At 46.3% G+C, this 25,314-nt stretch overlaps 1 protein-coding gene across 19 annotated transcripts in view; it reads left to right on the forward strand.

The window, feature by feature from the left end:
• Positions 1 to 662: 662 nt before the first annotated feature.
• Positions 663 to 25,314, forward strand: part of CADPS2 (calcium dependent secretion activator 2) — a 699,771-nt gene continuing 675,119 nt past the window's right edge. For 3 of the 19 annotated variants that reach the window (XM_077264942.1, XM_077264943.1, XM_077264948.1), the window contains exon 1: positions 669 to 1,347. In XM_077264942.1, coding sequence (XP_077121057.1) covers positions 976 to 1,347 — 372 coding nt within the window. In that variant the 5' untranslated portion in view covers positions 669 to 975. Of the gene's footprint in view, positions 1,348 to 25,314 lie in introns of all 19 variants that reach the window. The other 16 variants (XM_077264958.1, XM_077264960.1, XM_077264957.1 and 13 more) reach the window with 13 other exon arrangements.

Here is a 25,314-nt window from a genome sequence, read left to right on the forward strand (position 1 = left end):
TGAGATGCTGCTTTTTTCTGTACAGAGTGAATCAAGTGAATTATGCCAAGTACTGCCCATACAGTGGGGTTGGGGGCCCATATCTACACAGGGGCCCACCGGGGGATTCCCCTGTGGGCCAGTCCGAGCCCGCGCCCATGCCAATAGCATGATGGCACCGCTGGCCAGTACAGAGCTGGCTCCCAGGCTGCTGGCAGAGGGAGCGCTGCCTCTGCAGTGTGGGTGAAGCGCAGGGGCACAGCCATCCAGGCAGCTTCAGAGTGGCGCCAGCCTTCTCCTTGTCCACCTATTCCTTACCTAGTGGCTGGGACTGCGGTGGTCGGTAACCTAGGCAACAAACTGTACACAATCTAAAACTCCCACTTCTGAGTGCCAACAGAGTATTTTTAATGAGGTAAATTGTAAAGTTCCTGGTTTTTACAAACACTTTCAGTTTTACCCCTTTACGTTCTTGAGACAAGACCGTAACTTAAGCAAATAATAAGTCCCAATCCAGGTGTGACTGTAGCAGAGGTGCCGGTGTGCCGTGTCTAGGCGTGCGACATATGCGAGCCCCTGCACAGCGCCATTGCTCCCGACAGCCACCACCTCACACTGCAGGCTTCGCCCTTAGCCCTAGTGAGGCTGGGGTGCGGGGCTGGTGTGCGGGGCTGGTGTGCGGGGCTGGTGTGCGGGGCTGGTGTGCGGGGCTGGTGTGCGGGGCTGGTGTGCGGGGCTGGTGTGCAGCCGGCTCCCTCCCACATGCAGCCCACCATGTACACACTGCACAGACGGAGGAGAAGGGCTGCAGCGCGCAACAAGTGCAGCCGCTCCCCCCTAAACTTGTGTGGCGGCGGCGGCGGAGCCGCTGCCTGACACGGGCGGACCGGGCTCACACCACGCCCCCTGCTTGTGGAAACAGTCTGCAACTCAACGTGTCCGGAAAGGTGTGTGCAGCGGACAGGAAAAGTCCGGGGCTGCCAGCGGCACTGGAGGATGTTGGACCCGTCTTCCAGCGAAGAAGAGTCGGAGGAGTTACTGGAAGAAGACCGGAGAGATGTTCTGGTCGTCCCCGCTCCTCACCGGACCGTGCATGCTGCTCCCCGCGATCCCAGAGACGCCGCTGTGCGCTCCACCCTGGCCAGACCCGCCAGCCCCAGCCCGTCCACCGGCAGCGAGGGCAGAGAGGAGCAGGAGCGGGCGCAGCGGGAGGAGCGGGAGCGCCGGAGCCGCTTACAGCTCTATGTCTTCGTGATGAGGTGCATCGCTTACCCGTTCAACGCCAAGCAGCCCACGGACATGACCCGGCGGCAGCAGAAGGTGAGCGCCTGTCACTGCATGGACTGGGGAGAGAGATGTGCACGGCAGGTGAGTGGGGGGCTGTCACCTGTGTACGGCTGGTGAATGGGGGGCTGTCACCTGTGTACGGCTGGTGAGTGGGGGGCTGTCACCTGTGTACGGCTGGTGAGTGGGGGGCTGTCACCTGTGTACGGCTGGTGAGTGGGGGGCTGTCACCTGTGTACGGCTGGTGAGTGGGGGGCTGTCACCTGTGTACGGCTGGTGAATGGGGGGCTGTCACCTGTGTACGGCAGGTGAGTGGGGGGCTGTCACCTGTGTACGGCTGGTGAGTGGGGGGCTGTCACCTGTGTACGGCTGGTGAGTGGGGGGCTGTCACCTGTGTGCGGCTGGTGAGTGGGGGGCTGTCACCTGTGTACGGCTGGTGAGTGGGGGGCTGTCACCTGTGTACGGCAGGTGAGTGGGGGGCTGTCACCTGTGTACGGCTGGTGAGTGGGGGGCTGTCACCTGTGTACGGCTGGTGAGTGGGGGGCTGTCACCTGTGTACGGCTGGTGAGTGGGGGGCTGTCACCTGTGTACGGCTGGTGAGTGGGGGGCTGTCACCTGTGTACGGCTGGTGAGTGGGGGGCTGTCACCTGTGTACGGCTGGTGAGTGGGGGGCTGTCACCTGTGTACGGCTGGTGAGTGGGGGGCTGTCACCTGTGTACGGCTGGTGAGTGGGGGGCTGTCACCTGTGTACGGCTGGTGAGTGGGGGGCTGTCACCTGTGTACGGCTGGTGAGTGGGGGGCTGTCACCTGTGTACGGCTGGTGAGTGGGGGGCTGTCACCTGTGTACGGCTGGTGAGTGGGGGGCTGTCACCTGTGTACGGCTGGTGAGTGGGGGGCTGTCACCTGTGTACGGCTGGTGAGTGGGGGGCTGTCACCTGTGTACGGCTGGTGAGTGGGGGGCTGTCACCTGTGTACGGCTGGTGAGTGGGGGGCTGTCACCTGTGTACGGCTGGTGAGTGGGGGGCTGTCACCTGTGTACGGCAGGTGAGTGGGGGGCTGTCACCTGTGTACGGCAGGTGAGTGGGGGGCTGTCACCTGTGTACGGCTGGTGAGTGGGGGGCTGTCACCTGTGTACGGCTGGTGAGTGGGGGGCTGTCACCTGTGTACGGCAGGTGAGTGGGGGGCTGTCACCTGTGTACGGCTGGTGAGTGGGGGCTGTCACCTGTGTACGGCAGGTGAGTGGGGGGCTGTCACCTGTGTACGGCTGGTGAGTGGGGGGCTGTCACCTGTGTACGGCAGGTGAGTGGGGGGCTGTCACCTGTGTACGGCTGGTGAGTGGGGGGCTGTCACCTGTGTACGGCTGGTGAGTGGGGGGCTGTCACCTGTGTACGGCTGGTGAGTGGGGGGCTGTCACCTGTGTACGGCTGGTGAGTGGGGGGCTGTCACCTGTGTACGGCTGGTGAGTGGGGGGCTGTCACCTGTGTACGGCTGGTGAGTGGGGGGCTGTCACCTGTGTACGGCTGGTGAGTGGGGGGCTGTCACCTGTGTACGGCTGGTGAGTGGGGGGCTGTCACCTGTGTACGGCTGGTGAATGGGGTCTGTCACCTGTGTACGGCTGGCGAGGAGGGGGGCTGTCACCTGTGTGCGGCTGGCGAGGAGGGGGCCCGTCGCCTGTCTGCGGCTGGTGAGGGGACAGTTGCCTGTCTGTGGCTTTGTGAGGGGGCTGTCGCCTGTATGCTCAAGAGGTGTTTAAATGTATATTCTTGGGATATGCACTATTCAGGTTAGGGGTCTCCACCGGTGGACAATGGTCTTCTGCAGGATTATTGAGGTGAGGCGGCTTCACCAGTGGGTAGTCAGCACACAGTGTCGTTTTTTGCCGAGGAGATAGTTATATTATGGAAAAGTGGCTGCTGACTACATGTGATCCGGTTTGCTTCCTAGTGTTCATCCTGTGGTGTGCATGCATATATATTTATATAGAGAGAGAGAGATTTATCACTTCATAATGTCAGATATAACTAGAAATTAATTATCACCTTCCATTTAATGATCTCACGGCAGCCTGATAGCAGGAAGCTGGCTACGGGAGGGCTAAATTCCATCTGCTTTCCTGGTAAGAATGGGGCACGCATAATAGGTGCATCCTATGTCAGCATTTTTTTTTTTTAGAAGTGGCACATGATAGATAAGCTGCTCTTATCCTTTATTACACAGGGTAGTGATCTTGGTTACTGCATTGAGGTGGCCTACATTTATAACATTTTAGTAAAACCCACACTTGTTTCCAATTCATCAGTAAGCAGCATCATGTCAGTCATCTTTTCTCTTGGCCACCTAACCAATAACCTATTCACACAATGTGCTAAAATATTCAGTGAATGTTTTTGCTTGCCATGTGTGTTTTATCGAACACTTAATATGCTTTAATATAATTCACATTATTTCTATAGTCTGTTTCATGCATCTTAAACCTATAACAGAAGAAATATATCCCTAATGGGGATAAATGTAAGGTCATGCACTTGGGTAGAAGTAATAAGATGTATAACTATGTGCTTAATTCTAAAACTCTGGGCAAAACCGTCAATGAAAAAGACCTGGGTGTATGGGTGGATGACAAACTCATATTCAGTGGCCAGTGTCAGGCAGCTGCTACAAAGGCAAATAAAATAATGGGATGCATTAAAAGAGGCATAGATGCTCATAAGGAGAACATAATTTTACCTCTACACAAGTCACTAGTTTGACCACACTTAGAATACTGTGCACAGTTCTGGTCTCCGGTGTATAAGAAAGACATAGCTGAACTGGAGCGGGTGCAGAGAAGAGCGACCAAGGTTATTAGAGGACTGGGGGGTCTGCAATACCAAGATAGATTATTACACTTGGGGCTATTTAGTTTGGAAAAATGACGGCTTAGGGGTGATCTTATTTTAATGTATAAATATATGAGGGGACAGTACAAAGACCTTTCTGATGATCTTTTTAATCATAGACCTGAGACAGGGACAAGGGGGCATCCTCTACGTCTGGAGGAAAGAAGGTTTAAGCATAATAACAGACGCGGATTCTTTACTGTAAGAGCAGTGAGACTATGGAACTCTCTGCCGTATGATGTTGTAATGAGTGATTTATTACTAAAATTTAAGAGGGGACTGGATGCCTTTCTTGAAAAGTATAATGTTACAGGGTATATACATTAGATTCCTTGATAAGGCGTTGATCCAGGGAACTAGTCTGATTGCCGTATGTGGGGTCGGGAAGGAATTTTTTCCCCAATGTGGAGCCTACTCTTTGCCACATGGGTTTTTTTTTTGCCTTCCTCTGGATCAACATGTTAGGGCATGTTAGGTAAGGCTACTTTCACACTAGCGTTAACTGCATTCCGTCACAATGCGTCGTTTTGCCGAAAAAATGCATCCTGCAAAAGTGTTTGCAGGATGCGTTTTTTCACCATTGATTAACATTAAGCGACGCATTGTGACGGATTGACACACGTCGCACCCGTCGTGCGACGGATGCGTCGTGCAGTGGCGGACCGTCGGGAGCAAAAAACGCTACATGTAACGTTTTTTGCTCACGACGGTCCGCTTTTTCCGACCGCGCATGCGCGGCCGGAACTCCGCCCCCACCTCCCCGCACTTCCCCGCACCTCACAATGGGGCAGCGGATGCGCTGGAAAAATGCATCCGCTGCCCCCGTTGTGCGGCGGAGACAACGCTAGCATCGGGAACGTCGGCCCGACGCACAGCGACGGGCCGAGCCCGACGCTAGTGTGAAAGTAGCCTTAGGCTATGGGTTGAACTAGATGGACTTAAAGTCTTTCTTCAACCTTAATATCTATGTTACAATCTAAATTCCTAAGTGGAAACATACAGAAGTGCTGTAAAGCACTGATTTAAGCAGGTCTAACTACATAACCAAAAAGCATTGCTTAGAATAATCAGTAATAACCCAAACGGGATTGACAGACTGTTAACTTTATTATAAGGACACTAATACAATATGATAAGACAAGATAAAAGAACATAAGACAATAATTAAAAGCCACACACAATCACTCCCTCAGGAAGCTCATGTGAACCATGCGTCGGAGTGTGAGGTGGCGGCAGCATCCACGCCATGATCCCGGGTCAGTAATTCCTTTCTCTAACTTGATGATGATCCATAGTGTGGTCTTGATATTTACCAGTGCTCCTCACTAAATTAAAGTATCATCAAACAGTTAATTTATTTCAATACAAAAAGTTAAACTCATATATAGAGCCATTACAAACAGAGTGATTTATTTCAAGTGTTTATTTCAGTTAATGTTGATGATTATGGCTTACAGCCAATGAAAACCCAAGTAATTGTCTCAGTAAATTATAATAATTAATACTAAACACCGGCAAAGGCTTCCTAAGCGTTTCAAATTGTCCCTTAGTCTGTTTTAGTAGGCTCCACGATCATGGGAAAGACTGCTGACTTGACAGATGTCCAGAAGGCAGTCACTGACACATTCCTCAAAAAGGGTAAGCCACAAAAGGTCATTGCTAAAGAAGCTGGCTGTTCAGAGTGCTGTATCCAAGCATATTAATGGAAAGTTGAGTGGAAGGAAAAAGTGTGATAGAAAAAGGTGCACAAGCAACCGGGATAACCGCAGCCTTGAAAGTATTGTTAAGAAAAGGCCATTCAAAAATTTGGGGGAGATACACAAGGGATTCACTCTCCACATTGGCAGCTTTCTCACAGATAGGCAGTTTCTTTGCCCAAGCAGGCAGATTTATTAAAGTTCATCAATCTTTTTCAGCATAAGGCAAAACAAGATGATCCATACAGTTGTACAAAGCTCACCCCTTCACACTATTGTCCAGATTATTATCGCACAGCCTGACTAGAAGTAAGAGTGCACTTCAGCTCCCACAGAGACCAAGTCTCGGAGATATTTCCACCTCTACACATAAACCATTATGAGCAGCTAATCTGTCCTTTTAACCTACCTGCACCAGAGGGATTAGAAGATGGGAATGACAGGTCCTGCCCAACTCTACCAGTCATTCCTGAAAGCTGCCCCCACGCTGCTCGATTTAACAAACCTCTCAGCACTTTAGCAATGTTGAAGCCTTCTCTGCTGGTTTAACATCACGGAGGCAGGCCACCTTTCATACTCTCCCCCTCAGCCCAAAGCTGAGGGATAGGCACTATCTGCCAACATCCGCATTCCCTGGTCCGTGAACTTTATAATGGCTATCACTAACCCTTTCCACCACCTCATAGTGTTCTTGCCAGTTAGCAAGGTATTTACATTCTACTTTACATTCTACTGTGGGCACCAACACCTCTACCCGGTTCCCAGGTTTAAACTGTTTTACTAAAGTCAACTTACTGTCCTGTCTGAATCATGCATCCAGTACCTTGAGGATGCATTTTTTTTTTTTCACCTGTCCTCTCACTTTAGTACCTGGACACTTATGCCTAGCACAATTAGAAGCACCCAGCTAATTAGATATTTTTTGACCCAAGTCCCTGAGTTGAGTGGTTCCTAATTTTCCCCCAGAGACCTCTAGTTCAGGTACATTGGTTTCAAGGGGTACTACCTCCTTATCGCCAACGAGCACAGACAATGAAAACTTGTTGGATGTGGCATGCAAGAAGGTTTTTCTCATATATGACCTGGTTGTAAGTCGAGCAACCCAGCAACACAATTTATCCCCAGACATTCCAAAACAAAGGAAAATCACGTCCCACAATTATTGGGTGCAAGAACTTTTTTTTGCCACTCCCAGTTTGTGGGACACTGATCTACAATTTGAGCTTATGTCGACCTGGGCCACATGAAAGTTCTTGTTTACGTGGATATGCCCAATGTCCACCAAATTTCCAGAGTCTAGGAGACCTGTCACTTGCACCCCGTTCACTGTTAACTGGCATACTTGAGGATCCTCGCCAGAATGAGGAATTAGCCTTAAAGGCAGGGTAGGCAAAGTAGGAGCAGCATCTGCCTTCTCCGCAGTCCATTGGCCCCAAGGTCAGGGGATAGTTGGCTGATATATGCCCTGGGCACAACACCTTCAACCGATACTCTGATGAGATATACCCCTTGAACCAGACTGTTACCCTTCCTGGGACCTTGGACCCCCCCCTATTTTGGGCATGACAGGCAGGTCACCTCAGGCTCCCTTGACAACTCAGGGAGCTCTCCAGCTCTGAGTATCTCTCTATCAATTCCACCAGGTCATCTGCATTCTGGGGATCTCCCTGTGCAACCCAGCTTTGCATTGGCTTTGAGAGTGAATGTTTAAACCAGTCTATCATCACTCTCTCCACCATCTGTGCTAGGGAACAAGTCTCAGGCTGCACCCATTTTTGGACCAGTTGCAGGAGGTCAAACATCTGGGAGCGGGAAGGCTTGTCCCTAGGGTTGAGCGAAACGGATCGTTCATTTTCAAAAGTCGCCGACTTTTGGCAAAGTCGGGTTTCGTGATACCCGACCCGACTCCAGCGTGGGATCGGCCACGTGGTCGGCGATCTTGGCACCAAAGTCGCGTTTTGGATGACGCCTTCCCCGCCATTTTTTCAGCCAATTAAGGAGTGTGGGCAGCGTGATGACACAGGTTCCGGCCTGGTTTCTGCGGCGTCATAGAGCCATATTACCGTTTGGGCTGCAGTGATTTCCGCAGTCAAACACAACATATGCTTTGCACGGAGGGGAGAGAGATATATTGAGTAAATGTAAAAAATAATCCACATTGACTTGCATTGGGTTTCGTGTTCTGGTCCGGAACCCGACTTTACAGTAGAATCGGCCGATTTCACGCAATCCGACTTTCGAGAAGGTCGGGTTTCACAAAACCCAACTCGATCCTAAAAAAGCAAAAGTCGCTCAACCCTACTTGTCCCTATGAGAGCCCGAGCGGTGCACCCGTTGTTTCCCTGACTGCCAGGGTTATGCCTAGACGAGCCAAAATCCCTGCCTTTAGATTTCTGTACTCCTTGGCATCCTGTAGGGCAAGGTCATAGTATGCCTTCTGCAGCTCCCAAGACAAATATGTTGCCAGTACCTCTGCTCCTGGTTCCGGAGGCAATTTCTCTCGGTCCGCCACCCTCTCAAACAGTCAGGAAGGCCTTGACGTCACCAGGATCATCTTTTGCAATGCCTCTCTTAGAGTCTTCCTCAGCTGACTATAGTCAACTTGGTTTGGGGGTGGTGTGGTTTCCTTGCCTCTGCCAGGACAGTAATTTGCTGCTGCAACTGGACCAGCTACTTCACAAGCTCTTCCATACTTTTAGACTGCTTGTACAGCTGTCTTCACCCATGTCATTAGAGTTTAGGCTTCAGTTACCTGTGCTCCTTGGGATTTCTGCCCACACTTCAACACTAGTTGTAGAGATTCACTCTCAGCAGTAGGTCGCGTTCTCACAGGTAGGCAGTTTCTTTGCTGGAGCAGACAGATTTATTAAAGTTCATAAATCTTTCCCAGAAAACCAGATAAATAGCCCTTTGGCATAATGCTAAACAAAATAGTCCATTCAGTTATTCAAGGCTCACCCCTTCAGAATATTGTCCAGATTCTCACCGCATAGTCTGAGCAGAAATAAGAGGTCATTCCAGCTCCCACAGACATCAGGTTGTTTCCACCTCTACTCACAGACCAAAATAAGCAACTTAGCTGTACTTTTAATCTACCTGTGCACCTGATAGTTTGGAGGATGGGAATGACAGTTCCCGTCCAACTCCACCAGTCATTCCTGAAAGCCACCACATTCCCGTCCAACTCTACCAGTCATTCCTGAAAGCTGCCACCATGTGGCTCTATTTAACAAACCTCTAAGCACTCTTTCACATCACCTCGGTGATGAATACTCACCAACCAGGACTTATCCTACTGCCACCTTACAATCCTTAAAGGGAACCTGTAACGTGAAGCAATGCTATTAACCTGCATATATGGGTTAATTTGTAGGTTAATAGCATTTTGAACGTGCTTGGGGCCCACACTCAGAGCCCTGTTAAAAATGATGCTGGCACAGTTTGTCACCACGCTGTGATTAGAGGGCGGTTCCTGTAACGGTACTCCTGTCACTGACAGCTGATTATTTTTCCTTTATCAAATATAACGATGAACATTTTCATATGGAAACAAACTTAAAGGGTTTGTCCCAAAAACAAAGTACATTTTAATTAACAGATCACAAATGGGGCATTCTGGAATAATGTTATATAAGAGGAGTAAAGGCATATAGCCCAATGGCCTAATTTATTTATGTAATGACAAAGGATATAAAACTTTGAATTAATGAATACTACAGATGGTAAAGTATGATGCTGACAAAAGTGCCCCCCAAACACAGTATGATACACCCACAGTGAATTCTTCAATGGTACCTTCCATATGCGCAGTTTGACTACTGTACCCACCTGCAGAGTATGATGCCCCAACTGTGATCTCCACACAGTATAAGGGGCCCCACATAGTCCTCAATATAGTATAATCAGCCCCACATTCAAAATTATAAATACTCACTCCCTTCCCCCAGTCCCTGTTGCTCTGATCTTGGCATCAAGTGCTCTGAAGCTCTTCAAGGCTTGGCACAGCGGGCACAAAATAGTGATGTCATTGCGCCCGCTGCACTGCAACATCAGACGCAAAGGTAGAATGATGGTGGAGGGAACGTCAGCTGACTCTCCCTCCTCCATCATTGTTTCTGACTGCATTGGCATCCAGGATAGATAGAAATGTGTGCTTGTCTGACCAGTGGTGTGACATTTTACAATGTTTTTTTATTAGACATCAGCAAGGACAAGACAGGAGAGATTTTACATTTCACCTGTTGTGGCTATGAGTTGTATAATTGGATCTTTATATCGTCAATGCTGGTGATGAAATGCTGCTGCTGTTTAATGTATACCAAACAATAAAGATGCAAAGTAGATGTAGTATTGTTTGCAAATACCAACTTATGTGAACTGAAACTAGGGTCCCAATTCATCAAAGTGTGTACACCAGAAAACTGAAAATTGAAAAGTCTAAAATGTATTGCCCAACTCCGAATTGTGCAAAGATTCAGCAACTTTTGGTGTTTTCATGCATGTTTCGGGCAGCTCTGACAGGCAAAGCTTCGGAGGAGCTGGGTTGTCACATTGTTACGCTCATCCATCAAATTCGTCAATAGTGGCTACGTGTTTAATGTCGAGGCTCAAGGATGTTTACGCCACTAAGAATATGTGCTGAATCTTATTGGGAGAATCAATAATGTGATCATGCGATGGCTGGTCTTAATCTCAAGTGGCAATCTTTAGGATCACATAATTGACTTTTGCGGTTATCTAAAAGGAGCACATAATGATACTGTGATCTGTGATTGAAACACCAAAAGTGTGAACAATGACTGAAAAGGAAACTTGAGCTGATGCACCGGATTTGACATTACAGCAAGATTTATAATTCTACTTTTCTGTATAGCTTTTAAGGCTAATTAAACTTTTGCTCAATTTTCTCTTGACGTATTGTATCTTGAAGGAACGTTTCGCCGAGGCTGTATTGGTAAAGGACAATTTTTTTCTGTCTAGTGATTAAACCTGATGAGAAAACAGAATGAAATTTGGGGATGTAGAAACCTTGCAAATCATGGAAATATGTTGTGATAAAGGAAACAAATTACTGGTTCCAGATACAAAGGTTAAAGGGCTCTAGAAGGTCAAGCCTTCTAGTGATGAATCTGATGCCTTGTACTATTGATCTGGCTGGAGGACAGCTGTACCTTTCTATTGGCATACTAGTGAACCTAGACCACCAGGGGTGTGACTACAGGGAGTTCATGGTCTGAAGTCACACCTGAGCATTGAGGGGTGGGGGAAGCAAAATGTTCCTTTGGATTAATTCTATTGAAGAACCTTGATAGCTGATATAAATTACAGAGCATTACTGTTCAAATTTTCTTTAAAAAAAACAAACAAAAACCCTCAATTGTATTCCTTAAAAAATGTTTATTAGTTACCGTACTCGTTGTTCCCAGGGGGACTCCCAATCTAATTTCATTATCAGTTTGTTCTTGGGAGTATGGGCACAAAAGCAATGTACCCACAAAGAACTTCACAGCAAAAGCCATCTATATAATCGTCTAAGGGTCACTTCTGTCTGTTTGTCTGTCTGTAACAAAAATTCCGCCTGCCGGCCGCGACCAATCGGCGATTGGTACAGTCCGGCCGCGAATTCGCCCCTTCCTACTCTCCGTCAGTGCCCCCTCCGCGGTGTAACCCAGTCCGTTAACGCTGCTATTAACCCTGTGTGACCAACTTTTTACTATTGATGCTGCCTATACCCGATGCGTTAGAATCGGGCAACCATCTAGTGGTCCATAAACCGCTTACAACATATCAAAAGGATTTCATTGTTATCAGTAAGGAGAAAGCTACAAAAAATTTCCAAGGCATTAGATATATCATGGAACACTGAAAATGGTAATCAAGTAGTAACTTAAATTTGTCAGAGCAGTGACATTACGTAGGAAAATGACTTGGCAAACTCTGCGCATTGCCAAAAGAATACCATACCTAGAATGAAGCATGGTGGAGGTATTGATATGCTTTTGGACTGTTTTTTTTTTTTTTGAGTTTCAGTCAAGGTGGAGGGAATTATGTACAGTTCCAAACATCAGTTAATGTTGCAACAAAACCCCCAGGCCTCTGCTAAACAGCTGAAGATGAATTTCACATTTCAGCATGACAATGAGCCTAAGTATACCTTCAAATCTGTAAAAGTATGGGTTCACTAGAATAAAATTACAAATTTGGAATGGCCTAGCCAGAGTCTAGACCTGGATTCAATTAAAAATCTGTGGGTTGACCAGAAGAGGTCTGTACTCAGGAGAAGCCCTTACAGTTTAGCAGATTTGGAGCGCTAATGCATGGAACAGAGCAAAGATTTGCCAATTCTAGATGTACCATGTTGATAAACTTTTACCCAAAGAAACTGCTGTCCTAATTGCAAAGAGTACTTTAAATTAAATGAAACCCCCCTAATATATTGAAATTTGTAACTGAGCAAATGTGTTAAAAAATTTAAAAAAAAAAACACAACACAAGAAATGTCCTCTAAAAACCCTAGTGACCCGACCAATTTTTTTTTTTTTAATATGACCAGTGTCTCTTTATACAGTAATAACTCTTGGATGCTTCAACATATCCCAGTGATTCTGAGGTTGTTTTTTTGTGGCGCATTATACTTTATAATGGTAAATTTAGGTTGATATGTTTTGCGTTTATTTATAAAAATATAAAAAAATTGACATTTTAAGAAAATTGTAATTTTCAAACTTTGAAGAATTATCCCTTTAATCCAAATAGTGATAGCCCCCCAAAAAACAATATTAAATGGCATTTCCCTAATGTCTGCTTTACATCAGCACCATTTGTAAAATGTTGTTGACAAAATAAAACATTTTAAAAGGTTTAACAATGTAGCAATCATTTTTAAATTTTTTACAAAATTATTTTTTAGGGACCTATTCAGTTTTGAAGTGGCTTTGGGGGTCCTGTATATTGGAATCCCCAAAAGTGATAACATTTTTAAAACGGCACCCCTCAACATATTCAAAATTGCTTTCAGATGGCTCATTAACCCTATTGGTGCTCTTCCGGAATTAATGAAAAGTGGCATAACAGGAATGAGGCTTATTTTTATCATCTAAATTTTGATAACTTCTGAACAGGCCGCTATAGCCAGCAGACTCTAAGGCAGTTATTGTACAGCTGACATGTGCGTGCAATAGCGGCGAGTGGAATTGCGATCCACCCACCATTATTAACCAGTTAAATTCCGCTGTCAAGCGCTGACAGCGGCATATAACTAGTGCTTCTGGCCATCGGGCCGGAAATGCATGCATCACTGACCCCGTCACGTGGTCGGCACTCATAGCAATGCAGGAATTCAGCTACATAGGAGCAATCTGAGCATCGCTTCTATGTAGCAGAGCCGATCGAATTGTGCCAGCTTCTAGCCTGCCATGGAGGCTATTGAATCATGGCAAAAGTAAAAAAAACAAATGATTAAAAAAAAATATGAAAAAAAAAAAAGTTTAAATTCCCCCCTCTTTCGCCCCATTCAAAATAAAACAATAAAAAAATCAAACATACACTTATTTGGTATCGCTGCGTTCAGAATCGCCCGATCTATCAATTAAAAAAGGGATTAACCTGACTGCTGAACGGCATAGCGAGAAAAAAATTAAAAACGCCAGAACTAAGTTTTTTTGGTCGCTGCGACATTGCATTAAAATGCGATAACGGGCGATCAAAAGAACATAGCTGCACTAAAATGGTATCATTAAAAACGGCACTTCGGCACGCAAAAAATAAGCCCTCACACGACCTGAGATCCCAAAAAATAGAGACGCTACGGGTATCGGAAAATGCAATTTTATTTTATTTTTTAGCAAAGTTTGGAATTTTTTTTCACCACTAAAAAAATAACCTAGACATGTTTGGTGTGTATGAACTCGTAATGACCTGGAGAACCACAATGGCAGGTCAGTTTTAGCATTTAGTGAACCTAGCAAAAAAGCCACACAAAAAAACAAATGTGGGATTGCACTTTTACTCGGACTCCCATGACAGCACGACGAGAGAGGGGATCCGCCCATTAGGAACAGGAAACCTACAGATACAAAAGGGCGGCACCTCTCCCCTGCATCAGTTGGTTTCCTGTTCCTAAAGGGACGGGTGCCTACAGATTAGCTAAAGGAGCCCAGGCCGGCCGGACCGAATCTGGTAGCGGGGGGGTCTCCTACCTCGGCCGGTGCGGAGAACCCTGGAGACGCCACGGTGGTCCTGGCTGGACTGCACGCGGTGGCGTTCGCAGCAGGGAGCGGAGTCCGGAGGATTTCCTGCCTCCATCAGCGTCGGCGCCGGTAAGTATACCCATTGGTGGTGCAGCGGTGCGGTGAATGTGGGGTGCCGGCGTCAGGGCTGCCTGGGTGAACTCCCGGAGCGCTGCGGTCCGTTCCCGGCGTCCTGCACCGCTCTCAGCGTGTGCTGGAGCGTTTCCGGGTGCAGTGACGTGAGGGGGCGGAGTTAGCAGCCGCTTCCGGGTCGCCGGGTGTCTGCGCATGCGCAGTCGATCCAAGATGGCGGCGCCCATAGCATCCTGATGCCGGTTTTCTCCCACATGGTTCCTGCCTCCCTGCGGTATCCTGAGCCAATGGGGCAGCGTCTGACCTATCTGCTGACCGGATCCAAGGGGGATTTAAGCAGGTGACAACTACAGAGCCCTGCGTTTGGTCGCAAATCATCATGGAGAGTGGTGGTGAGCAGCAGCAGCAGCAGCAGCAGCAGCAGCAGCAGCATGAGGTGCGTCAGAAGCCCAAAGACAGAAGCGACCAGTCCAGTCGAAGAAGCTCGTCCGCAAAAGGATCCAGAGCTTCGGCTAGGAAGGAACCCCCTCGTATTCCGGTATTTACTTTGGCGCACGGGTAAGTGATCTACGTGAAAGTTCACTCTGTGACGCAGGCCCCCTATACTTTATCATTCTAGGGGAAGAAAAGCACGGACAAGTCAAGGCATAAGGAATGTGCCCTCTGTGGGGTCCCCTTACCTGATTCTTGCCCCAAAAAATTATGTGCCCCCTGTATACAACAGACGGTGAGGTCTACAGGAGTGGTTGGGTGGAAGTGACATTAGGTCAGATAGTAGTTATCACCTATATTGTCCTCCCCTAGGTAGCGGAAGAATCTGTGAGTGCGGCTAACCTGAAAGAAATGATCCGTTTGGAAGTAAGGGAATCCTTACGGTCCCTGTCTCAAGCGGGAGGTTCCAAACATAGGACCCCCCTGGACTCTAATTCTTCGGAGGAAGAAAGAGAAGAGGGTGCCTATCACTCAAGTCCTTCCTCCTCTTCATCAGATGAGGAGTCTGGACGATTCTGTCTACCCCTGGATAGAATTGACAAAGTCGTCAAGTCTGTTAGAGGCACAATGGGGATAGAAGAGCCCAAACCGCAGCCCTCAAAGCAGGATATGATGTTCAGCGGATTGGATCGTAAGAAACATAGATCTTTCCCGGTGAACGAAAAAATCCAAGACCTGATTCTCCGAGAATGGAAGAAACCCGAGAAAAAGGGTTCCTTACCGCCAGCGTTGAAACGCAGGTACCCCTTCGACGATCCGGTTGTGGAAACATGGGTAAAGCCCCTAAGCTGGATGCGGCGGTGGCAAAAGCGTCGAAGAAGGCCTCATTGCCGTTTGAGGATATGGGGACCCTCAAAGACCCCCTTGACAGAAAGGCAGATGCTTTTCTTAAAGGAACCTGGGAGACGGCGGCAGGATCTCTAAGACCAGCAGTTGCCGCGACTTGTACAGCCAGGTCTTTAATGGTCTGGCTGGATCAGTTAGAGTCCCAGCTCAAGGATGGCGCTTCCAGAGATTCCATTCTGAAGGCTTTACCAACAATGCAGAATGCTGCGGCCTTTCTGTCAGACGCATCTGTGGACTCAGTCAGGATGGCGGCTAGAGCGGCAGGACTCTCCAACGCGGCTCGTAGAGCTTTATGGTTGAAGTGCTGGTCTGGCGACATTCAATCCAGAACTAAACTCTGCGCCATTCCGTGTAAAGGAGAATATCTCTTTGGACCAACTCTGGATGAGTTGCTGGAGAAAGCGGGGGATGATAAAAAGAAATTTCCCAATCCATCTTCAGCATCCTACCGCAGACCCTTCATTAAAAGGAGATTTGGTCGCGGGAAAAAACGCGGATCCTCACCCTCTAGAGAGAGTTTTAGATGGGAGGACAGACGCGGAAGAGGTACGGGCTATATGTTTCGCCGTTCCTCGAAAGAACAGAAAAAACCGGACCAATGACTAGCGGTCCCCGTGGGGGGTAGACTGTCAGCATTCTCATCAGCTTGGTTTGACATTACAAACAGTAAATGGGTCCGAGGCATCATAGCGAAAGGTCTAAGACTTGACTTTGATCACTGGCCTCGAGATAAATTTAATTTAACCCCTTTACGTTCCTCCCCCCTTGAGCAAGCAGCCTTGGAAGCAGAGGTCACAAACTTATGCTTCAAGAATGTTTTGGTTGAAATTCCAGTATCAGAAAGAGGGAGAGGATTTTACTCTCCTCTCTTTCTGATCAAGAAGCCAGACGGATCATTTAGAACGATCATAAATCTTAAAGGCCTTAATAATTTTCTGACCAATGAATCGTTCAAGATGGAATCAATTGGTTCAGCAATAAAAATGTTGTTTAAACACTGCTTCATGGTAGTTGTAGATCTAAAGGACGCGTACTATCATGTCCCAATACATGAAGACTTCCAGAGATTCCTGAGGGTAGCTGTGTCAATGGGGGGACAAATTCGTCATTTCCAGTTTAGAGCTCTTCCCTTTGGCTTATCAGCGGCTCCTAGGGTGTTTACCAAGATAGTGGCCGAAGTCATGGCGCACTTACGAGAGTCTGACATCTTAATTGTCCCCTATTTGGATGATTTCCTTATAGTTGGGAATTCAGCAGACCATTGCCTCTCTCAGCTACAGACAACCACAACCAAACTTGAGCATCTGGTGTGGATTGTGAATTATGAAAAATCCCGATTACAGCCCCAGAAAATACAGAGATTCTTAGGACTGTTGTTAAATTCAGAGACCCAACAGTGTTGTCTTCCGCCCGACAAGTTATTACACATCCAACAACAGGTGTCTAGAGCAACTGATAATCCATCCATGACACTTAGACAGGCTATGTCACTGTTAGGATCTCTAACCTCGTGCATTCCTGCTGTCCGGTGGGCCCAATTTCACACCAGACCCTTACAATCCGAGGTACTGGTTAATGACAGAATCTTGCAAGGCTCCTTGCAAAGTCAGATTACTTTGGGTCCAGAAGCACTGACATCTCTTAGATGGTGGCTAGTCACTGACAATTTATCGGCAGGAGTTCCCTGGGTGACACAGGCAACACGTATTGTAACGACAGACGCTAGCCCTTCAGGTTGGGGAGCACACATGGACGACATGATAGTTCAGGGTCTATGGGACCCCTTAACTTCAGCCTCCTCCAACCAAAAAGAATTAATGGCGGTTGAACTGTCAGTTAAAAAATTACTCTCATATCTGCAGGGTCACCACGTCAAGATCCTCTCGGACAACCAGGTGGCGGTCGCGTACATAAATCACCAGGGTGGAACTCATTCCGAATCATTGATGAGGGTGACAGATCGTCTATTCCAGACTGCGGAAGACCATTTTCTATCTTTAACCGCACTGCACATAAGAGGAAAAGAAAATGTAAAAGCGGACTTTCTAAGCCGCAACACCCTGAAACAAGGGGAGTGGTCTCTAAACAGTCTTGTGTTCGACCAGATTGTCCACAAATGGGGACATCCAGAAGTGGATTTATTTGCCACCAGGGACAATCGAAAGACAGTAAAATTCTGTTCCCTAAATCCCAGGGAGAATCCTCTAGCGGTAGACGCCTTTCTGATCAGTTGGAACTTTCGGCTGGCTTATGCGTTCCCCCCGCTGGCCTTGATACCTCTGGTAATCAGGAAGATAAGAGATGATCGGGCAAGAGTTATTTTGATTGCCCCATTTTGGCCCAGAAGGGCCTGGTTCACCTGGCTCAGGATCATGTCAGTGGAGGACCCCTGGGTGCTTCCAGACATCCCAGATTTGCTCCACCAGGGTCCGATCAGCCATCCTCAAGTAAAGAATCTCCATTTAACGGCATGGAGTTTGAGAGGGCGTTACTGAGGGACAAAGGGTTCTCCCCAAATTTGATTGAAACCCTTATGAAAAGTAGAAAGCAGATTACAACAACAATCTATGCTAGAACCTGGCGGAAATTCCTAACCTCTTCTGACTTTAATTTAGAGGAGGGAATTCCTATAAAACAGATCTTAGAATTCCTGCAAAGGGGCTTAGAGCTAGATCTATCCACTAGTACCCTAAAGGTACAAGTCTCGGCCCTAGGGGCCTTGTTTTCCTGTAACATCGCCAATAATTATTGGATCTCAAGGTTCATTAAAGCTTCTAGCAGGGCTAGACCCATACATAAGGATAGATCTATGCCGTGGGATCTTAATCTAGTCCTGTCAGCATTGACTAGAGAGCCGTTTGAACCATTACAATCAGCTTCAATCAAGGCCCTATCCCTTAAAACAGCATTTCTGGTAGCGATAACATCTGCCCGTAGGGTAGGGGACATACAAGCTCTCTCCAGAATTTCCCCTTACACAGAGTTTCTGCCAGATAGGGTAGTCCTCAGACCGGACCCAGCCTATTTACCAAAAGTGTCATCACGGTTTCACAGGTCACAGGAGATAGTTTTACCATCCTTTCTTCCCAATCCCTCCAACCCTAAAGAAGAGCTACTCCATACACTAGACGTTAGGAGATGCCTGTTACAATACATCTCTGTTACTGATACATGGAAAAAAGATAATGCGTTATTTTTATCTTTCCAAAACCCTAGAAAGGGACTCAGAGTATCAAAGTACACACTAGCGAAGTGGATTAGGGAGGCTATCTCTTTGGCTTATACTGCGGGTGGGGGTCCGACTCCGCAGAATCTGAGGGCGCATTCCACCAGAGCCGTGGCTACATCCTGGGCGGAAAGATCTGGAGTATCAATCGACCAGATATGTAAGGCGGCCACATGGTCATCCCCGTCCACCTTCTTTAAACACTATAGGTTGGATTTAGGGGCCTCCTCTGATCTCACCTTCGGGTTAAGGGTGCTGCAAGCTATAGTCCCTCCCTAAGGTAGTGTTACATCTCTGTAATTCTCTCGTCGTGCTGTCATGGGAGTCCGAGTAAAGCATTAAGCTACTTACGGTAGCGGCATTTCTCGGAGGCCCATGACAGCACCCTTAGTTCCCTCCCTATTCACGTGGGGGTTGCACCTCCTATAATGTATATATCTCACGTATGATACCCAGTTCCAATATATGGGTTATAATATTGTATATAAACTGTATATAATGTATATTTTTGTGTGCCACTAACCGCGGTAGTCCTCTCAAGGCTCTGAAATACAACTGATGCAGGGGAGAGGTGCCGCCCTTTTGTATCTGTAGGTTTCCTGTTCCTAATGGGCGGATCCCCTCTCTCGTCGTGCTGTCATGGGCCTCCGAGAAATGCCGCTACCGTAAGTAGCTTAATGCTTTTTTTGCAATTTCACCACACTTGGAATTTTTTTCCCATTTTCTAGTACAAAACATGGTAAAACCAATGGTGTTGTTCAAAAGCACAACTCGTCCCGCAAAAAACAAGCCCTCACATGGCCATATTGACAGAAAAATAAAAAAGTTATGGCTCTGGGAAAGAGGGGAGTGAAAACGCAAAAACGAAAAAGGACTCCAGGTCCTAGTAGACCCAATATAAATGGACGAGTGTTTAAATGTGCCTGCAGTCTAGTCAGTCACTAGCAGGGCCGCCATCAGGGCATTACTGCCCTGACTGGCTTATGGGGCCCGTTGGGCAGAGGGGGCCCGCATCGGGCCCCGTCTCATCTGCTCACCGGGCCCCTACTGGCAAGCTAAATCGGGCCCTTGGCGACCCTGCGGCAACACTATTGACGTGCGGGCCCGCACGTCAATTGTTGAAACAACATAGGTTGAGCAGGCACCATCCAACACTATTACTCAACGGGGATCACCAGATGCATGTAAATGTAGCCAAAACTACACAAGAAAAAAGAGACAGCATCATAGAAATGGGATCACCACATATATAGTTCAAAAAGATACAAATTTTATTTTGACCACACCACACAAACAACTGTACTAAAAACAATTAAAAACTCCCACAAATAATGGGAGATAAGGGTCCATACAATACAAAGTGCAATACTCAGAGAGCAATTGGAGAGTCTTGTAACAACTAATAATGCCGATAATAATATGCAAACATACAGTGGGAAAGTTTGGTAAAAAAAACCCTATGTGCATGCTGTGTCACCTGTTGATATCAGATTAACCTCCTAATCCATTAGTCAGGTATATAGGACACACTAGCCGACCTCAGAGGCAATTACCCATGCAAGTTTGTAAGGGTTTACATAGTGTCCAGAGGGACCTGGCTGTCAGCGGCTACAAGGTAAAGAAAGAGCCGCCCAGAATCCACTACCAAACCCCCTTCCCACAGAGAACCGGCTAAATAGGTACCAGGACTCTACCAATGCAATGACCCACGCGTATCGACGCTAGAGGCGTCCTCCTCAAGGTCCACCTTCAATTGTTAACAGCCGCCAGCCAATCGGAGGCTGGCAGCTGACGTCAGCCGCAGCGCGCACGTTGCCGGCGTCTGACATCAGTGTCAGTTGCCGGCAAGTGCGCGCTTCAGTTGAGTGGAGGGAGCTTTGCCACAAGAGTGCTGTCAGGTAAGAAGAACTTTTTTTTTTTTTTTTTTATTGAGAGCGGCGAGCCGGGGGTCCCGGGGCAGAATGCTGGACCCATTGGGGGTAGAATGCTGGACACACTGGGGCAGAATGCTGGTGCACTGGGGGCAGAATGCAGGATACATTGGGGCAGAATGCTGGAGACCCTGGGGACAGAATGCTGGAGACCCTGGGGACAGAATGCTGGAGACCCTGGGGACAGAATGCTGGAGACCCTGGGGACAGAATGCTGGAGACCCTGGGGACAGAATGCTGGAGACCCTGGGGGCAGAATGCCGTTGACGCTGGGGGCAGAATGCCGGAGACGCTGGGGGCAGAATGCCAGAGACGCTGGGGGCAGAATGTCGGAGACAGGCGGGGCAAGAATGGAGATACGGGGCATTATTGGAGACACGGGGCAGGATGGATACGATAGAGACAGATTGGGCAGGATGGGGAGATCATATGGGGCAGAATGGATACTCATGAGGGCAGGATGGGAGAACATATGGCTGAAGCCAGGAATGAGAAATACGGGGCCAGGATGGGGAATATTATTACCATAGGGGCTAATTAAGGGATTTTACTGCAGTTATGTATTTATTTTATTTTTTGAGGATACTGTTTTAAATGGGAGGCGGTCCTGTTACTGTGTAGAGTGATACTATGTCACCTTTTTTTCTTCATGTGGTGTACTGTAGAAGTTGGGAAAAATTAAGTAATGTGTTCTGCAAGCGGAGCTCGAGATAACTGTGTTATTTCCTGCAGAGACAAGTCCTGGCTGGAATAAGTGACGGCGGTCTGTGCTGGATGAAAGTTGAAAGATGAAGAACTTCACCTAGATACGTCACTAGTGAGTCAGTGTGTTACCTATAGACTGACACTATACACTGTATACTATATACAGCGCTCCTGTGTATAATGTCACCAGTGATCACTGTATTACCTATACATTATATACAGAGCTCCTGTGTATGTCACCAGTGATCACTGTATTACCTGTACACAGACACTGCATACTAAGTACAGATCTCCTGTGTATAATGGCACTGATGATGTTAGTATTGTGTTGTTTTTTTTAATTACTGATCAGTATTGTAGACAGTATTCAGTCACTATGTGGTGGTAATATGTGGTCTGGACATGGTGTTGCGGTATTTGTCCCTTGTATGTGCTATTTGGTCACTTTGTGGTGGTAATATGTGGTCTGGTCATGGTGCGGTGGTATTTGTTCCCTGTATTTGATATTATTCGATCACTGTGGTGATAATATGGTGTCTGGTCATGGTGTTGTATTTGTTCCTTGTATGTGATATTATTGGTCATTTTAAAAATTGAAAAACAATAAAAATATACCTAAATTGTATTGCATATTTTAACAAATATTTAGTAGGTTACAGTAGAGTAGGGCCCGGCCAAAAGTGTCTACCACGTTATGGTGGTTGCTTAAAACATCTTTTGGGCAAATCAAAAGCTGCCGGCTATATATGTGATCTAGTGATGGGAACTGTTAATGTGTGATAGGTGAGAAGTGGAGTTTTTCCAAGAGAGAGTGGGGGTACTGTGGACAGTTTGAGGGGTGGAGCCTGGGCGGAGTCTCAAGGGGGCCCCGAAAATTTTGCCAGTATGGGGCCCCGAAATTCCTAGTGGCAGCCCTGGTCACTAGTATAATAATGTAGATTGGCTGATAGCCGCAATGATGGTGAGTTCATAATAGAGATTTGAACCAAGTGGCTATATAAAATATAGTAGCCGCAGTTTATTTTTTGGTGCTAGATCCTGCAGACGGTTTCTCTTTAAGTGCAAATGGAGAAGATCAGAGGGCTGCAGGGATGGAAAAACCTAACTTGTTACACTCCCACCAGCTGCCTTTGTGGGACCTGCACTTTGTGGCAGCATAACCCGTTGGGTTTTTCCATCCCAGCAATGTAAGGGCTCATACATTGTTGTTTTATCACTTTGTTTGCTGCACCCCAATATACATAGTGAGGTGTTTTGTTTTTTTTTCTGGTTCCAATCCTCCTTTTTTTCATTTGTACAGATTATGGGTGCCATTAAAAGTGGTAAAAGGTATGAAATACTTCTCTTGGTATGATTTTACTACAGAAGCCTGTTTGTTTTAACAGAGGCGTGTACACTTCTCATATGCTCTGTATGTCTTGCGGGCTTTTCCCCACTCGCTAATTAGTGCGCTCGTGTGTGTACTTTTAGTCTAGCTGAGTGGACAGCAAACAGCCACCAAGTACCTTTCTTTTGGACTTGTTTAATCTATTCTCCCACTTTTAACTATGTTGCAGTGTGCCAGAGAAAAACTTTGCAGCCGATTCATCAGTTCTTACACCGCAAAAGTGTTGCTAAAGCTTTGAAAAGTCACAACAGTTTTTTTTCAGAATACTGAGTTGCGAAAAAGTTTTGCAAATTTTCGTTTTCATGCCACTTTAACCCCTTAGAGACATAGATAATTTTGATCCTAAAGGGGGTCAAAGTTGATTTTACTCAATACATCTTAGAATGATAATAAGGTCCACAATTGTAAGCCTTTTAAATAAAATGCTCCCGTGCTGAGATAATCTAATAAATGTGTCCCTGCTGTGTAATGTCTGTCTGACCGTGCAGGAACATGGACTGATCATACCACATCTCCTGGCCATTGATTTAAAGGGGCTGTCCAATTGTGGACGTTATTATTAAAAAAAATCTATTGATTAAAATGAAATTTTGTTTGTGGGAAAACCCCTATAATGACCAGGCCAAATTTTTTAAAAACTGTCACTTTGTGGTAATAACTCTTGAATGCTTCAACGAATCTGATTCTGACATTTATTTTTTTTTCGTGACCTATTGTACATCATGTAAGTGGTAAATTGTGGTCGATATGACTTGCGTATATTTATGAAAATATCAAAAATGTTACATTTTTTAAAATTTTTATGCCTTTAAATTGGATCGTTACATCGCACAAAATAGTTAAATAACATTCCCCACATGTCTACTTTACATCTGTATCATTCTTTAACCATAATTTTTTTCGTTATGACGTTAGAAGGGGTCAAAGTTGACCAGCGATTTCTCATTTTTCTAACAAAATTTACAAAACCATTGTTTTTAGGGACCACATCACATTTGAAGTGACTCTGTGGGGCCTATATGACAGAAAATACACCAAAATTACACCTTTCTATAAACTGCACCCCTCAAAGTGCTCTAAACCTCATTCAAGAAGTTTATTAACCCTTCAGGTGATTCACAGGAATTAATCAAGTGTGAAAAAAATATATATATTTTCACAAGGGTATGAAGAGAAAATGAACCCCAACGTTTGTTGTGCGGCTTCTCCTGAGTACACTGATACCCCACTAGTGGGAGAAAGCTACTGGGCTCGGTAGGGAAGGAGCACCTTTTGACTTTGAGTGCAAAAATAGCTGGAATCAAGAACTGATACCATGTCTCATTTGGAGAGCCCCCAATGTGCCTAAACAGTGCCTAAACAGTGGAACCCCCCCCCCCCCTCCGCCACAAGTGATCCCATTTTGGAAACTAGACCCCTTAAGGATTTTATCTAGGGGTATGAGGATTTTGATCCCAAAGGTACTACACAGAATTTGCTAACATTAGTTCATCATATTGAATATGTCGTGATTTGTGTTGAGCGCAAGTGATTGCTACTCTAGTTTGCATCGGGTGCTTGGGTATGCACCAAGTATCGTGGGTGCTTGAGGGGCATGCTTGAGCCCTCGCCCTGCGTGGTTAGTTACTGTTAAAACACCCAAAAAACATGTACGGCAGGCAATCCTTGCATTTTCTTTTATGTCTAAACACTGTGAAATATGCGGAGTGGATACTCGAGCATGTCATTTGAGCACCCATGATATTCTGTGCATACTCGAACATCCCGATTCAAACTCGAGTAGCGAGCACTTGTGCTCAATAGTGATGGGTGAATGTGCTCGGATAACTTGTTTTCTGAGCAGGCTCGGGTGTTATCAGAGTATCCTGGGTGTGCTCGAATAAAAAAAATATGTTTGAGTCCCTGCTGCTGCATGATTAGTGGCTGTTGGACATCCTCAACACATGCGGGGATTGCCTGTTTATTAGTGCCTGGGGTGGTGGGGCACTACTGTTAGAAGCCCTTTTTACAGGTAAGTGTATATTCTGCATTCAAGTCTTTATTCTGCATTTTACTAGGGAAATTTAACCCTTCAGCTCTGTAGCACTTTAGGACTCGCTAGAATCACATATATGGCACATCTTTGATTACTATAGCTTGTATTCGCTAGTGTTTTCTCTCAATGTTCAGCAGCCTCTTTGTGACTAGTTATCTGTTTATTTATTTGCTTTAATTGATTAAATTAAAAATGTACTTTTTAAGGGTATATACTCTGTGGATTTTCTTTACCCACTTTTGCAAAGTACAGTTATGTGAGTTTTTGGCCTGAAACTTGTTTTGCTTGATATGGGTGCCTTTTGATATTGACAAAACTAGATGTAGTAGTTTTTGATGTGGGGTGTGTTCAGTTTTACATCAACTAACTTAGGTAAAACTGGAAGTTATATTATTAACCTTAGTTTCATGTTATTAGTTAAAATAATGTTCTATGAAAATCAGTCTTGTCAAAATTGTGGAAATTGTTCTGGAATTCATTGAGATATTGATTAAAATTAGTGATTAGCGAATATACTCGTCACTCGAGATTT

This window comes from Ranitomeya variabilis, chromosome 5 (assembly GCF_051348905.1).
Source record: "Ranitomeya variabilis isolate aRanVar5 chromosome 5, aRanVar5.hap1, whole genome shotgun sequence".
NCBI lineage: Eukaryota > Metazoa > Chordata > Amphibia > Anura > Dendrobatidae > Ranitomeya > Ranitomeya variabilis.